This window comes from Chlorocebus sabaeus, chromosome 21 (genome assembly GCF_047675955.1).
Source record: "Chlorocebus sabaeus isolate Y175 chromosome 21, mChlSab1.0.hap1, whole genome shotgun sequence".
NCBI lineage: Eukaryota > Metazoa > Chordata > Mammalia > Primates > Cercopithecidae > Chlorocebus > Chlorocebus sabaeus.
This window is the reverse complement of record NC_132924.1, coordinates 53,216,291-53,232,036: the sequence shown is the minus strand read 5'-3', so window position 1 is coordinate 53,232,036 and position 15,746 is coordinate 53,216,291. Positions and strand designations below refer to the sequence as shown.

The 15,746-nt window shown below is 35.9% G+C and overlaps 1 protein-coding gene across 1 annotated transcript in view; it reads left to right on the top strand.

Moving 5' to 3' along the window:
- NXPH1 (neurexophilin 1) overlaps positions 1 to 14,757 on the top strand; it is a 318,872-nt gene extending 304,115 nt beyond the window's left edge. The window contains exon 3 of the mRNA XM_007982046.3: positions 10,948 to 14,757. Coding sequence (XP_007980237.1) covers positions 10,948 to 11,709 — 762 coding nt within the window. The 3' untranslated portion in view covers positions 11,710 to 14,757. The remainder of the gene's footprint in view (positions 1 to 10,947) is intronic.
- Positions 14,758 to 15,746: the final 989 nt, after the last annotated feature.

Here is a 15,746-nt window from a genome sequence, read left to right as displayed (position 1 = left end):
TTTGTCTGAACATCAACAGGCAGTGTGTGACTGTACCTCTAAAGATGACCACAGAGTTGTCAGAATTATGCTAATTCCCACTTCAGTTTGTTTGGACTATTTGAGCTGATGTAATGTTTCCAGTCAGAAGACAAGAATAGAATAGCAGTGCACATTCTGAAAGCCTTATTTTTCTTTCTCCTTGAGGGTTTCATAACCTAACTTGGCATAATAGATCTCATATGTTGTGCTCAAACTGCATATAACGCTATATTTATGCCTTATATTTGTAGCCCCTATATTTATACCTTAGTATAAAACAAATGAAGGAAATAAATGCATATCCTCTTCTCTGATTTTTACCCAGAATTATATAGATAGCTTCACATTGTTTGGTTGGCAAGAAGAATAAATACAGGCATGTATTTATCCCCATGACATGCACTACATACAAATGTTTTAGTTTTGTCTTCACAAAAACCCAATGAGTTAGGTATTGTCTCAGTTTTTTTAATTGGATAAAATGTGGCTCTAAGGGGTAAACAGTGATGAAGTAGCAGAATTTGCATTTAGATCTGTGATCTCTGACTGCAAAGCCCATTCTCTTAGTTCCTATGTAATACAGGCTGGAGCCTACTGGCTTAAGAGAGAGCCATGAAGCTCCTTTCCTGCTTTTCCATTGTTAATGCAGCTCTGCGGTACCTGAAGTACTGCTCTGCATGAAGGAAATGATGTACCTCTTTGTTGCTTGTTTTTTTTTCCCTTTAAATTTATTTATTTATTCTCAGCTTTATTGATATGTAATTGACCAATAAAATTGTGTATACTTAGTCTTATAATGTGATGTTTTGATTTATGCATACACTGTGAAATGATTACCACAACCAAGCTAATTAAAATATCCATTACCTCACATAGTTACCATTTTTGTGTGTGTATAAAGTGAGAACTTTGCTACTCTCTTAGGAAATTTCAAGTATAGAATATATTGTTAATAACTGTAGTCACCATGTTGTACATTAGAACTCCAGAACTTATTCATCATATAATCAAACGTTTGTATCCTTTAACCAACATCTTTCAATTTCCTCCATTCCCCAGCCTCTGGCAAATACCAGTCTACTCTGTTTCTGAGTTCCACTTATTTGGATTCCACATACAAGTGAGATCATGCAGTATTTGTTTCTCTTATCTGGCTTATTTTACTTAGCACAATGTCTTCTACATTTGTTGCCACAAATGACAGGATTTCCTTCTTTCTTAAGGCTGAATAATTTTCTCATCCATTATGCATATTTCTCATTCATTATACAACTCATATCTTCTTTTTCCATTCATCCCTTGATGGATCCTTAGGTCCCTATCTTGGCAATTATGAATAACTCTGCAATGAACATAAAATGCAGATTTTTTGAGACCCTGATTTCATTTTCTTTGGATATAAACTCAGAAGTGGGATTGCTGAATCAAATGGTAGTTCTATTTGTAGCTTTTTGCGGAATCTCCATATTGTTTTCCATAATCTGTCTACCATCTTATAATCTCATCCACAGTGTACAACTGTTCCCTTTCTCCACATCATCATCAGCACTGATTATTGTTTGACCTTTTCATAATAGTTATGCTGACAGGTGTGAGGTGATATATCACCGTTGTTTTGATTTACAGGAAGGAATGTATTTTTGATGTATTTAAACACTAACTTCTTTCCTCTGGCTTATGTAAAATGCAGGCACTTTGGGTATTATCAATAAAATACAGGCTCTAAATTTGTAAGAAAGGAATCTCTGAGTGCCATGTGTTCCCCGAAAATGTTGTTAATTAACATTCACTATTAAAATAGATGTAACTAAGAATATGAACCATACAGGAAATTTATTAAGTGCTTACTCTATGCTAGAGTGTATCTTTTGCCAAGATACACATGGCATAAAATAGAAAGAATGTCCCTCAAAGATTCTTAAGACTATAGTCTTGGGAAACTAAACTCTTGAGATAATTGTATGAAAAAGAGTCTAACACATCTATAAATAGCTGCCTACCTTTCTCTAAACTAGTTAAAAAAGGGTCTAGTGAAAACATGGGCACCATGTAATCCACCTAGTAAGATTCAGAGTGCCTGAGATAGAGAACATTCTAAAATTTTTGCAGAGAGAAAAATAAAGCAAAACAAATTAAAAGATGAAGGAATACTATATCCATGTAAGTCTATGGTCAATAAAGACACTTTTAGGTATGGACAACTCATTTTATCCTATATGAACTTCTTTTAAAGTAATCATACAAATATATACACCCAGAAAAATGAAAATTCAACAAGAGAGAGATGAGTGGGATATCTTAAACAACAATGAACAAAGAAAACAATGGAATCAAGGCTAAAATAGTAATTGTGTAACCTGGCTATGAAACAATGTAATAATTAAGGATCTATCACACAAAACATATATAAAATGTAAAAATATGGCATATTCATAATATAGAATTCTATCTATACTTAAGTTTAAAGTAAAGGTGATGTGTATTGTAAATGTTTAGTTAATAAAATACAGGTCATATATCTGAATATGCTAGCAGAGATGTTTCTCTAAGGTATTTTGTTAATTGCAAAATATGATACCATGTATGTAAGATATTTATATATGAAAAAGAGTGAAAATAGGAACAATATATACCAAAATTCGAACAAGTTTTACCTTTGTGGTGGGGGGGATGGGATTGCAAGGGATCAGGGGTTGATGATGAAGAAAATATTTTACATTTTATTTTATAAAATTCCTATAATGTTTAATGCTTTAATAAGCATAAATTAAATTTATTTTATGTAAATATTTTAAAATAAAATAAAATATTTTATGTCAAGTAAAATTTCATTATTAAAATGACTTTTAAAAATAAAGGATATATGCTGTGGAATAGGAAGAAGTAACTTACCAGTAATTATCTTGGAAAAACGCTATTTGAGTTTCCATATCTCTTCAGCAAGCTGAAGACTTCGGTATTGACCTCAGAGTTAGTGAGTGTGTGCACGTGTGTGGTTTAAATGTAATGCAATGCCATATGTAAAGTGCTAATTACAATGTCAGGGATACAGTGTGCTCTTAACCAAGAGTAGTCAATATTATGCAACATGTATTCAACATAGGTAGCCATAAACCACTAAAATGAAGTTGTAATTATACAGCAATGCTAGTTTGTTGGTTACTTATTCACTGATGAGCAATGTTGCTTAAGCAATAGTTTTTTCTTAATATTTTTGTTTGTGTTCATACATTTGGTGAAACAAATATAAAATTTTCAAAGCAATCTTGAGATTATTTATATTGAATACTAATAGATCAACAGTAAAATATGCAGGTTGGTAAAAGTTAAAAGACATCTCATTTCTCATTTATAAAAAGAGGTATACAAATGTTTGGAGACACTTCTAGTTGAAGATTGTTTATATAAGGAAGTAAACATTTTGTCACGTAAGGCCAGAATAGTTGAAGTGGGAGTGAAGTCGAGAAGTGGTTTTTCCCCCCAAAATGGTGTCTTTCAACAATGTTTTAAAAGATAACATATTGACATTATTACTATAAACCTGTTATGAGATGATATTAGAACAAGCAGTGTGTAATTATGGTCCCAAGACATGTAGAGGAGGAGCTAGAGCAAAGTGTGGCAACTCATTTTTTTTTTTTTTTTTTTTTTTTTGAGACGGAGTCTCGCTCTGTCGTCCAGGCTGGAGTGCAGTGGTGCGATCTCGGCTCACTGCAAGCTCTGCCTCCCGGGTTCACGCCATTCTCCTGCCTCAGCCTCCCTAGTAGCTGGGACTACAGGCACCCGCTACCACGTCCTGCCAATTTTTTTTGTATTTTCAGTAGAGATGAGGTTTCACTGTGTTAGCCAGGATGGTCTTGATCTCCTGACCTCGTGATCTGCCCGCCTCGGCCTCCCAAAGTGCTGGGATTACAGGCGTGAGCCACCGCGCCCGGCCAAAGTGTGGCAACTCTTCATGTGCTCACACTTCCACCATCCGATGGTAGTTTTTTTGCTTTAGCCCCAAACTCAGGTTCTGTCCCAGGTATGCTCTTTTGATATTAGATCTAAACTTGGTCTTTGTTTAAGACTGAAGAAAATGACCCTTGTCTTTGCTCCTATTTTTATATAGTCTCAAAAGAATCCTACATTTTTAAATGCATACACTTATGTTAAGAATCTTTATGTCTCAATGTTCCTAAAACAATGAGACGCATAAAATTTGTGCACACTGTATCATTGAACTAGAGAGCAAGCTCCCTTGGAGTGGGCATTGGCCACTTTTGACAGGGAAAACTATACTCAGGAAGTGTATTTGGTGTTTTCATTATAATATAGAAAATGTTTATAGAAAAAATTTCATGTGCTTTGCCTTTTTGAAATTGGGTTAATTAGAAGTTGTCAGGGTTTTTTTTTTTTTTTTGTAATCATCTTTATGCCATAGTCCTTACCACTTCTGATGATCAACCTGGCTCCTCTTCTGCCTGTCCTCAAAGTGCTAACATTTTAAAAGGTATCCTTAGCATACTTCTTTATTACTACATGTTACTTGCACAATACCATCTACTCATAATACAAAATCAACATCACCATCCCTCTCATGTCTCCAGACCTTCAGATCCTTGTTCCCAATTTCCTAGTGGATGGCATCACCAGAATGACTTCCCACAGGCACTTAAACTCCTAATATTTCTATGAGATTTAATTTTATTTTCCAGCCAACTTGTTACTACTGTTTTCCTTACGGATGCAAGCAAACTTTCTCAACCTTTTCATGTTTTTATTTAGCCAAGAATCATCAAGCTGAGTTAATCCTACCTCTGAATTATCTCTTAGATCCGTCATTTCTTCCTCATTTTCTCTGCTACTGCTTTGGTTCAGGTTCACTTCTTTTTCAAATGAAGGATTGGCAATTAGTTATTTAACTAGTCTCCCTTCCTTCAAGGTCTCTCTCTATTAAACCACCCTTCAATGTCTACTTAGCGATTCTTCCAAAGCCAGGATGACCTACTTAAAAACAAAACAAAATGAAATGTAGTGACTCCCTATCTCCTGTAAGATTAAGTTTAAATGCCTTAGCAGCACCTTTACAATTTGGCCCTAGCCTATCTTCCACACGTTTTTGGCAAGTTCTTCTATTTCTCCTCTAAAGTAATGCTCCCTAGGGTTCAGCAGTAAGAAGCTATTTTCTTTTTTTCCACTTTCTTTATTGACAGGTGAAAATTGTATATAATTATGGTGTACAGTATAAGGCTATGAGATATGTATACATAGTGGAATGGCTAAATCAAGCTATTTACCATATGCATTATCTCACATATTTTTTGTATGTGGTGAGAATGCTTAAAATCTGTTTTAGCATGGTATCACTTATATGTGGAGTGTAAAAAAGTTGAACTCATAAAAACAGTAAAATGTGGATACCAGAGACTGGGGGTGGGGTTGGGTGGAGTAGAAAGATGTTTGTCTATGAATATAAAATTTTAGTTAGAAAATAACAAGTTATTTTTTGTTCTTACATTTGACGTGTCCTTTCTCTGCTCTGTGCTTTTGCACTGTCTGCTTTTTTTTCCCCTCCGCGAGACAGAGTCTTGCGCTGTTGCCAAGCTGGAGTGCAGTGGCGTGATCTAGGCCCATTGCAACTTCCGTTTCCCGGATTCAAGCGATTCTCCTGCCTCTGCCTCCCTGGTAGCTGGGACTATAGGTGCGTGCCACCACGCCCAGCTAATTTTTTTTTTTTTTTTTGTATTTTTAGTAGAGACGGGTTTCACTATGTTGGCCAGGATGATCTCGATTTCTTGACCTCTTGATCCTCCCGCCTCCGCCTCCCAGAGTGCTGGGATTACAGGCGTGAGCTACCATCCCGGCCCTGTTCTTTATTCTTGGGAGAACTCCTCTGGCCCATGCACTAGCTGTTCGACTACCAAGCCTCTTTTATCTGCTACATCTAAGGATCATCTCTTTTGTTATACCTTCTCTACCTTTCAACTTTGACGATGACTGCTGGAATGTTACACATAGTGCTGGTGGCATCACACTGTGATGGCTTAATTGATGCCTGCAGTAGACTATAAACTTCTTGAGAGCCAGGACCATGTGCCATTTATGTTTGCATTTCTTTATTCCACTCAATATTCATGTAGTCTCACTATACAGCTATTTTGTAAATAAAACAAAAGCAATTGGAGTTGTTAGTATTGAACAGCTCTGGGGACTTTGCTAAGGAACCTTCCTGGTTTTTCCAGATTTACATTCTCTTTTAGACATTGCCCTACTCCCTTCCTAATCTAAGTAAAAAGCAAGGACTGAGGGAATAGGAATATTTAAGACAGTGTTAATGATGATTACAGCTGAAACCTGCTTTGATTCTTTACCCACACTGAGATGTTCCGGAGAGGCTTCCTGACAGCACCACTTGAAGCCGTTCCCATTATATCACTGAAGGCAAATAATTCATTGCATTTGGAAGCTAAGCTATTTAATAGCTAAATTTATGCTCATCCTTTGTTAACTTGAGTTCAACCACTTACTTTACTTGCCATATTTTTTAGATAGTCACAGCAGCACTTTCAAAAATATATGCTTGCTTTCTTTCCTTTTCAGCATTTCAATTCATGTTTGTTTAGAGTTCAATATATATCGATGCTATCCTTAATATAAATTTAAAAAAATATTTTATTGTGGTATACGCACTTAATGTGAGTTCTACCCTCTTACAATTTTAAACTGTAAAATACAGTACTGGCTGTAAGTACAATGTTGTACAGCAGATCTCTAGAATTTATTTCAACCTGATTAAAACTTTATGCTCATTTTCTCCCCATTGTCTTCTCCCCGCTTTCCCCCACAGCATGCTTTGTTTTGAATTGTTTGCTTTAAGTTTGTGGTTATATTGAAGGGAGATTTTCTTTCAAGAATGCTTTATACTTTTAAATCCAATTACAAATTAATAATTTACATAAAATATTATGTAGTGAGATTCAGAGGTAAAAATATCTGGTGACAACAGCTAGGGCTACTAATATTGAACAGTGTTCCAGGTACTGTCCTTAGTAATTTAAATGGAGTGCCCTATTTAATCCTCATGACAGCCCTGTGAAGAAGATTGATATTATTCTTCTATTCCCTAGAAGAGAGAAACAGTGAAACTTAAACAAGTTAAGTAACTTGCCCACATCACACAGCTGTTAAAAGATCAGAGCCTGGACTGGGATTCAGGCAGTCTGACTCCAGAGTGCATGCTCATAATTACTACAGCTGTGGATAACATAATTTAGAACTAAACAATTTCTATTCTACCTGAAAATCAGAGGTTTGTTTGCCTGTCAGAGGAGTCTTAGCATCTTTTTGAATAGATTGATTCTTCCTTCTTGAAACCATATTCACTACTTCCACGCTTTCCTTTCATTCCCCTTATGCTACTGGTAAATTGAACTGTAAATCCCTCTTCTACTCCTTCTTTGGGATAATTTCATTACTGCTTCATTAGCCAGTGCATCATAAAAGCACCTCAGGATAGCCCTGTGCTTATGCTGAGATACAAGTACTAAGTCACTGCCAAATGCATGCCTGTATTTATTCTTTTTGCCACACAAACAATGGGAAACTGTCTAGATAATTCCCGGCAAAAACAAGAGAAGAGGATACACATGTATTTGTTTTATACTGAGGCATAAATGTAGGAACTGTGATAAGGGCAATGCCTATGTAACTAGGCAAGTGCAGATTCAGATGTTTAATCAATTAGATTTTATTAAACCACACACACTCTCCCAAATCCAAAGGTATGTATTATTTTTACTGATTAATGTTAGTTTTAAATTTTACATTATAGCTACTCTGTGTTATAGAAAAATAGTATCTTTTGCAATGCAGTACCTTCAGAAAATTAGTGGGAAAGCTGTAGTTGTTTTTATTAGTTTTATAATCGTAATGAAAAATACTAACTCTGGAACTGCTAGGGATTATACTTTTGATGTGAGAGTAAATATTTTTTTCCTTAATGGAGTGGCTTTATTGTCAGGATAGATTGGAAATTTAATGCTTTTTTTCTTAAGAAAACTTATATATTCCTATACATAATCCTCTTCTCTCAAGGAATATTTTTCCTCTCAACTTTATCCTATTAGAAATTAATATTTAATTCTTATTAAAAATTACTTGTGCTAAAGCAACCATTTTGCTGTTATTAGTCATTTCTACTATTTGAATGTGGTCCATTTCTGGGATAATATTTTGGTATGAAGAAAATCTGTAAACAGGAAAGAGTTTGGGTACATAGGGGAAAGAAGAGATACCAAAGCAAGGGTTGAGCAAAAGTGAAGGGGAAGTACTTAAAACTAAAAAAACGTTGGCAGCAAAGATAACCTTATCTCAATTTCCTATATTTTCCTCAAGACCAGTAATGGCCATCTGATAGCCATATTTGACTCCACATCAGGGTGTTTGCTTTTTGTGGGTAGCTGACACTTTAAAAAGACTGACTCCATACACGAGTCTAGTCCGTGTTTCTCTTAGATGTGACCTTGCCCCCACAATAATCCAGAGTCTGATTCTCCATTAGTCAGTGTTATCTATTCTTCCTTCATCTCTGCACACAATGACCCTCTGCATCTTTCCATGAAGCCATTGCCATTGCCTCGGGGATCACAGCAGATGCAACTGTACTCAGGCTAGCAGCCTGAAAGAGTTGACAGTTTTTTGGTTACCTACCCAAAGTTTCAGTTTTGACTTTTCAGGCTGCTGTCACGGAATATGAACACATGATGAAGTTGCCTGTTATCTCAGATGCAATGAATTTTCATGGAGACAAACTTTCAAGGTTTTTAAGCTCAGCATTATTAGGAAGATTACAGCTTCAGCTGGTATTCTTTCTGTGATAAGAATAGTCCAACTACACTCACATTACCTCAATTTGAAGAGGGCAAAGAGGAGACAACTTCCTGACTTGAAAAGAAGGATTACAAGATCTAAGAGCTTTTGTTCTAGTTTAGATGACCAAGGTTCTCTGCATCCATGTCCCTGGGGGAGCCCGTTCCCCCTGCCCCCCTCCCCCACATTCCAAGCACTTGTCTGTGTAATCCTGGGAAAAACTTCTCCCAGGCAAGATCTCCATATGTGTTATTTGGCTTCTTTCTCTAATTATCTTCAAACATCAGCTTGGTATTCACAATAATAGCTACATTTATTGAGCCCTCTCCAAATGCTAGTCACTGTTCTAAAGGTTTTACCTGTTTTAACTCATTCAATCCTCACAAACTTACGAAGTAGATATCATATTGCCTACATTTTCCAGATTCAGAAAACAGAGGCAGAGGGAAGTTAAGTAACTTGACCAAGGGCACACAGGTTGGCAGTGTCAGAGCTGGGAGGGAATTCCAGGGAGTCTGGCTCTAAAATTTATGGTCTTGCTCCCCAGAGATTGAGAACACATCCTTTCAGCAACAAGTGGTTGACTAAAATGCTATTTTCAGGTCACATTTGTATCCTAACATGAGTCCCACACAGCTAAGTCTAGGGAAGTGTCTCTGGAACACAGCTATAATTCCTAATGGGCCTAAAAAGCTTTCCAGAAATGACCATTCATTTTAAGAACAGTTTGGAAGGAGACTGGAGGGTCCAATGAAGCTGCCGAGGTTCTCCCTGGTTCTCCAGGGACATGGCAATATAAGTTTATTGTGGAATGTGGCTTTTTAATGGGTGGCTGGGGACTCCATTCAACAGCCGTACCTTAAAACAGCAAGTCCGCATATTGAGTGGTTTACTGGTATTGGCTATTTTAGTTCCTGTGGGTCTTTAGTTATGTTAGCTCCTGTCCTTGATTCTTCCACATCAGGATAAGAAGTTACTGCTTTAACTATAGGCCAATGTGGTCATTGTGGTCACTAGTTCTTCTGTATCTCTGTGCAGTTTGAGATACAATTCTTTCCTAAGAAATAATCTTGGAGTCCTAGGAGAACAGTGTCTGCATGTGATTCTTATAATCCACCCTGAAGTGACTTCTCAGTCATTGACCTCATGTTCTTAGTTTCTGTAGACTTGACAATTACTAAAAGTCCCTTTTCTAGACCACATGATAAGCCCTGCAAGGTAAAAAATTGTCTTATTCTATATATTCCTTGCTTATTATAGGTGGTAGTAAACATTGTTTTGGTCAGTTAAAATATACTGGAGTCCCTTAGCAAAACTAACTTTTCTAATATGACTGTAATATGGATAACTAAATAGTCTAAAGGGTATCAGTTGACATATGTCTGAGAATCACAGTTTGTATTTATTTCTTCTAAAAAATGGGATACATGTGCAGAATATGCAGGTTTGTTACCTAAGTATACATTTGCCATGGTGTTTTGCTGCACCTATTGACCCGTTCTCTAAGTTCCCTCCCCACACCTCTCCACCCTTCAACAGGCTCTGGTGTGTGCTGTCTTCCTCTCTGTGTCCAGAGAATCATACAGTTTTAAAGCTTAGGGTAATTTTGAAATAGAAAAAGAACATAATGATTTATAAAATTTGATTTCAAAAGTTTGGATTTTTGTGCTAAGAAGTAATTAGTGTGGTTTATATTTGAATTCACTTTGCTTTATTCATGCTGGGTGGCCTTTTCTTCCATTAACCAGTGGTTTTATATAATTTTTAGGTCATATTTAGAGTTTTTCCACCCACATCTCCCTTCTTCCATTGTTATACAAAAATAGAAGTATTTTATCACATATTAATAAATATTGGCCAGATGCTGATGGTGCTTTTAAAATGTAATTATTTAATTCTGAGACTCTGGGAGAGGGGGCTTGAATCTGTGCTTTGGGTGTTCTTCTCAGATGCGGTGCTTTTAAAAAAAAAAGTGTAATTATTTAATTCTGAGACTCAGAGAAGGCTTGAATTTATGCTTTCGGTGTTATTCTCAGATGCAGAGATGTAAATGCCATTTTTCTGTTCTGTTTTCAGGTCACATGTGCCAATTTAACGAATGGTGGAAAGTCAGAACTTCTGAAATCAGGAAGCAGCAAATCCACACTAAAGCATATATGGACAGAAAGCGGCAAAGACTTGTCTATCAGCCGACTCTTGTCACAGACTTTTCGTGGCAAAGAGAATGATACAGATTTGGACCTGAGATATGACACCCCAGAACCTTATTCTGAGCAAGACCTCTGGGACTGGCTGAGGAACTCCACAGACCTTCAAGAACCTCGACCCAGGGCCAAGAGAAGGCCCATTGTTAAAACGGGCAAGTTTAAGAAAATGTTTGGATGGGGCGATTTTCATTCCAACATCAAAACAGTGAAGCTGAACCTGTTGATAACTGGGAAAATTGTAGATCACGGCAATGGAACATTTAGTGTTTATTTCAGGCATAATTCAACTGGTCAAGGGAATGTATCTGTCAGCTTGGTACCCCCTACAAAAATTGTGGAATTTGACTTGGCACAACAAACTGTGATTGATGCCAAAGATTCCAAGTCTTTCAATTGTCGCATTGAATATGAAAAGGTTGACAAGGCTACCAAGAACACACTCTGCAATTATGACCCTTCAAAAACCTGTTACCAGGAGCAGACCCAAAGTCATGTATCCTGGCTCTGCTCCAAGCCCTTTAAGGTGATCTGTATTTACATTTCCTTTTATAGTACAGATTATAAACTGGTACAGAAAGTGTGCCCTGACTACAACTACCACAGTGACACACCTTACTTTCCCTCGGGATGAAGGTGAACATGGGGGTGAGACTAAAGCCTGAGGAATTAAAGGTCATATGACAGGGCTGATACCTCAAAGAAGAAGGTCATATCTGTTGCCTGGAATGTGTCTACACTGCTGCTGTTGTCAACTGGCTGCAAATACACTAGTGGAAAACAATCTGATGTAATTTCTGCCCAGTCAGCTTCATCCCTCAGTATAATTGTAAATCATCACAGGTTTTGAAGTCACACCTGAAGACATGCTCTCACATATAGAGGTACACAAACACACTGTCATGCACATTTCAGCTTGCATCTGTCGTGATTCCTGTTGAGAGGGCTTTCATTGTCTGACTCATAATGGTTCAGGGATCAACTATCATCAAACAGAAGGATTAACTAGACGGAGAATGTTTCTAACACTCGCTGTTATGGAAATCTCTTTTAAAGTCTTGAGTACATGCTAATCAATAATCCCCACTCATGCATTCCTACTGCTTGGAGTAGCTGTACTGGTAAATACTACTGTAGGAGTATCTGCTTGTTAAAATGGAAAAATGTGTCTTTAGAGCTCAGTATTCTTTATTTTACAAACACAACAAAATGTAGTAACTTTTTTCCAGCATACAGTAGGCACATTCAAGGTGGTCCAAGATGGCTCTTTTTTCTATGAAAGGGGCCTGTTCTCAGTAAAGATGGGCAAACATTTGGAATTTACATGTGGGCAGACATTGGTATAACAACTTTCATCACCAATCATTGGACTTTTGTGAAGTTGAGACCAGCTAAAACTGCTTAAAATAAGTTCTGATCATTATATAAGAAGGGAAATGCCTGGCAGACACCATGTAAGTTATAAGTGTCTGTCTTATCTTTACTACACATATTGTAACAAATTCAATATCCTAGTCTTCATTTGTATGAATGGTTTGTATTGTACATAGTTTAACCAAGTGTTATTTGAGCTGCTTATTAATATTAACTTGTACTTGTCTCTCTGCTTGTTATTGGTTAAGAAAAAAGGATATGAGGAATTCATTTTATCAATGTAGCTGTGAACTCCATTAAAAAGACAAACTTAATGTACAGAGCATTTATTCAGATCAAGTATTGTTGAAAGCTATACATATACAACATTACAGTCTGTCTGTATTTAGATATTTTATTTCTGGACAAAATGAAATGTACATAAAAATAAAACACTTAAAGTTGAGTTTCAATATGTACTTGTGTAAGATGGTGATTTAAATGGTTCTGACAAGAAGAATGTGCTGGAATACAGTCATGGCTTTGCATCTCTAAATTTGTACAGAACTATCTAAACTGCTGTTAGTTGCCTAGTCAAAACAACTTAAGAGTTTCAATCTGAAGCCTGGGGAATTTGTGGCACATAGAATCGCACACATTTTTGGTTTGCTGTCATGCTATTCAAGAATACCAAAACTCAGTGAACATAAGGATATAATTGAGGTCTCCTAAATTAATTATATGTAGTTGAATTATTTCCTGACCAGTCTTTATTTAGCAGAAGAAAAGAAGTGAAGGCATTCTTTTTGCTTTAAAAGAGTCAAGATGCCTGAAGATTGTGGCTGAATTTTCCTGATTATACTGTAATGACTCAACTCAACTGAAGAAATTGTGATAACATTGGAGGGCTTCAATGCTCAATTTACCTATAGCAGATTGGAGATACACACACACACACACACACACACACACACACACACATATATATATATAATGCATTGTTTATGGACATTAACTTTATTTTCAAAAATAATTGCTATACACAATCTCAGCAAAATAACCAGATGAAGAAATATGTGAGGTGACCAATTTCTAAAGCCACGAGTTGGGAATCGGAACTTGAAGTGTTTCAGAAGTTAACAAAAGACGTCAAATTAAGAACACAAATTCATTATCTTCCCCTCATGGTACTTAGAAATAAGTCCGTTTTCATATAGAAAATAATAGAAGTACAGCAAGAGAAACAAAACCAGAGTTCTAAAGTGAGAACTCAATAGCCAATTTGATTAACGAGAGTCAACTGCAAATCGAACACCCATTACTCTGTTAAATGTCCATTTCTTGAAATGCTGCAAAATATCTAGATGACCATTTATATCAATATATTAATTAATTTACCATGGAATTTAGAAGCTACTGTCAGAACAGCATCTCTGGCACAACAGGCAATAAGAGCTTAATGAGTCCTGGTTGCTGAATATACTTGTCATAGATAAATCTTGTCATTCTGGAGTTTATTTATCAAAAGTCATCACTTAGGAATTAGTTGGCTCTTAGCAAACAGAGTAAGTGAGAAAGGAAAAAAATATATATTTTTAAAGGATGATTTGATTAGTGGACTATGACTCTCATTGTATGGTCTGATCTGCCATTTTGTAATCCAAAATTCAAAGTGAGATAAAAATGTGCTTCAGTCTCCAACCCTCTATATTGCATTCTAACCTCCCAATGAAATGTAGCTTATACAGTTTTATAAACACAGAACACAGTTAACTAACATTCATAGACTGAAATGTTTTACTGATATTTTCTTTAGAAGAAAAACAATAAGAAAAGATGTAGCAAACTTCCAACAAGCATTTTGATTTTAAAAAAATCCAAACCTTCAGGACCCTTATTCTGGGCTGGTAGACACTCATCTGGAACTTTTATATCAACAACACCTCTATCTGTAATAGAGAAAAATTATTATGATATAGAACTTTGATTCAAAGAAATGTATTTGCACCCACTATATTCTTCCTTTCTTAGACACAGAAATGGGTGAAGGAAGATGATCAATATCAAGATCAAAGGCTCAGAGGAAAACTGTTAGATCCACTTGTTGTTTAAACACACTGGTTAAGTTTTAACTGTGTTAGAAAATGCTTTTGTTATTTGGAAAAAAAATAAACTTTAAGCAACACTAAGAAAATAACATTCTCTAGAATCTTAAATGTTATTTCATGCCTTTGTTGAAGTACAGAAAAAAAACCTTCCAGGTGGAAATGGTTAGTATCTGATGCAAACCATGGGTTTGTCATCTCCTATTGTTCATTTCAAAAACAATTTAGTAAAATCAAAATTATTATAAAGTAATGATTGTTGTAGCTTCTTGCCTTATGGAAGAAAAATGATATAAATTATTGGTTTATCTATTTATGAAACAAAAACAATGAATTGTCATGTTGTGTTCTCAGTTGGGCATGGGAGAATTTCTCTGAACAGGTGGAAGGGCATCCCTGGCACACAGTAAAGTTCTGGAAGTGATCACTTTGCAAGTAATTGAGATACTTGTTAAATTTAAAAGTGTGGACTGGGAATCTTCAGGTTCTTACATTTCAGCAATAAATTGTAAGCCATATTTTTGCACAGAATAGATTAAAAAATCATGAGAAGCCTGAGAAAGTGTTTTCTTTTCACTTTTTTTCCCACTGCTTTATATGTAAGAAGCAGCCTAACCAATAAACAGCTCTTTGGAATAGCAATGTCCATCTCCACCATCAGCTTTGAATGCCCAGTTTTAGCCTGAAACAAATTCTAATGGCTGTATTTAAAAACCATTGGAAGACTTGGTTGATCTACCAGTTTTAGACATTTATTTACCTGTTCAACTGTCAATCTATTTATATTACATTTATTTCATTTACATTTTTCAAATAAAATGCAAGTTAGTATATGGATTCAAAAATTGAAAAATAAATAATTTGCATAAAAATTATGACCATTTATCGAATCTCTAGATGACAAAAATTGAGTATAGGCTGAATCAAATCCTGAAAAACTTACTGCAAGGTCTGGGTTTTCTCAGGAGTCCCATGCATGTAACAGAATGATTGCGGGGGTTGGGTACATAAGACAAATGGTCTAAAATTGCAGTGTATCATTAAGTTTTATATGCAATGATAGCGAATATTTTACTTAACAAATTTATAATTTGTTTACTAGGATGGGAAAGACAGAAACCTCCTAATAAAAGCTTTACTTAGGATTTGCTCCGTGAGCAAGGTCTAGAGAAACAGCCTTAAGTTAGGGGAGTACTAGTGCCAAGCAGTTAGC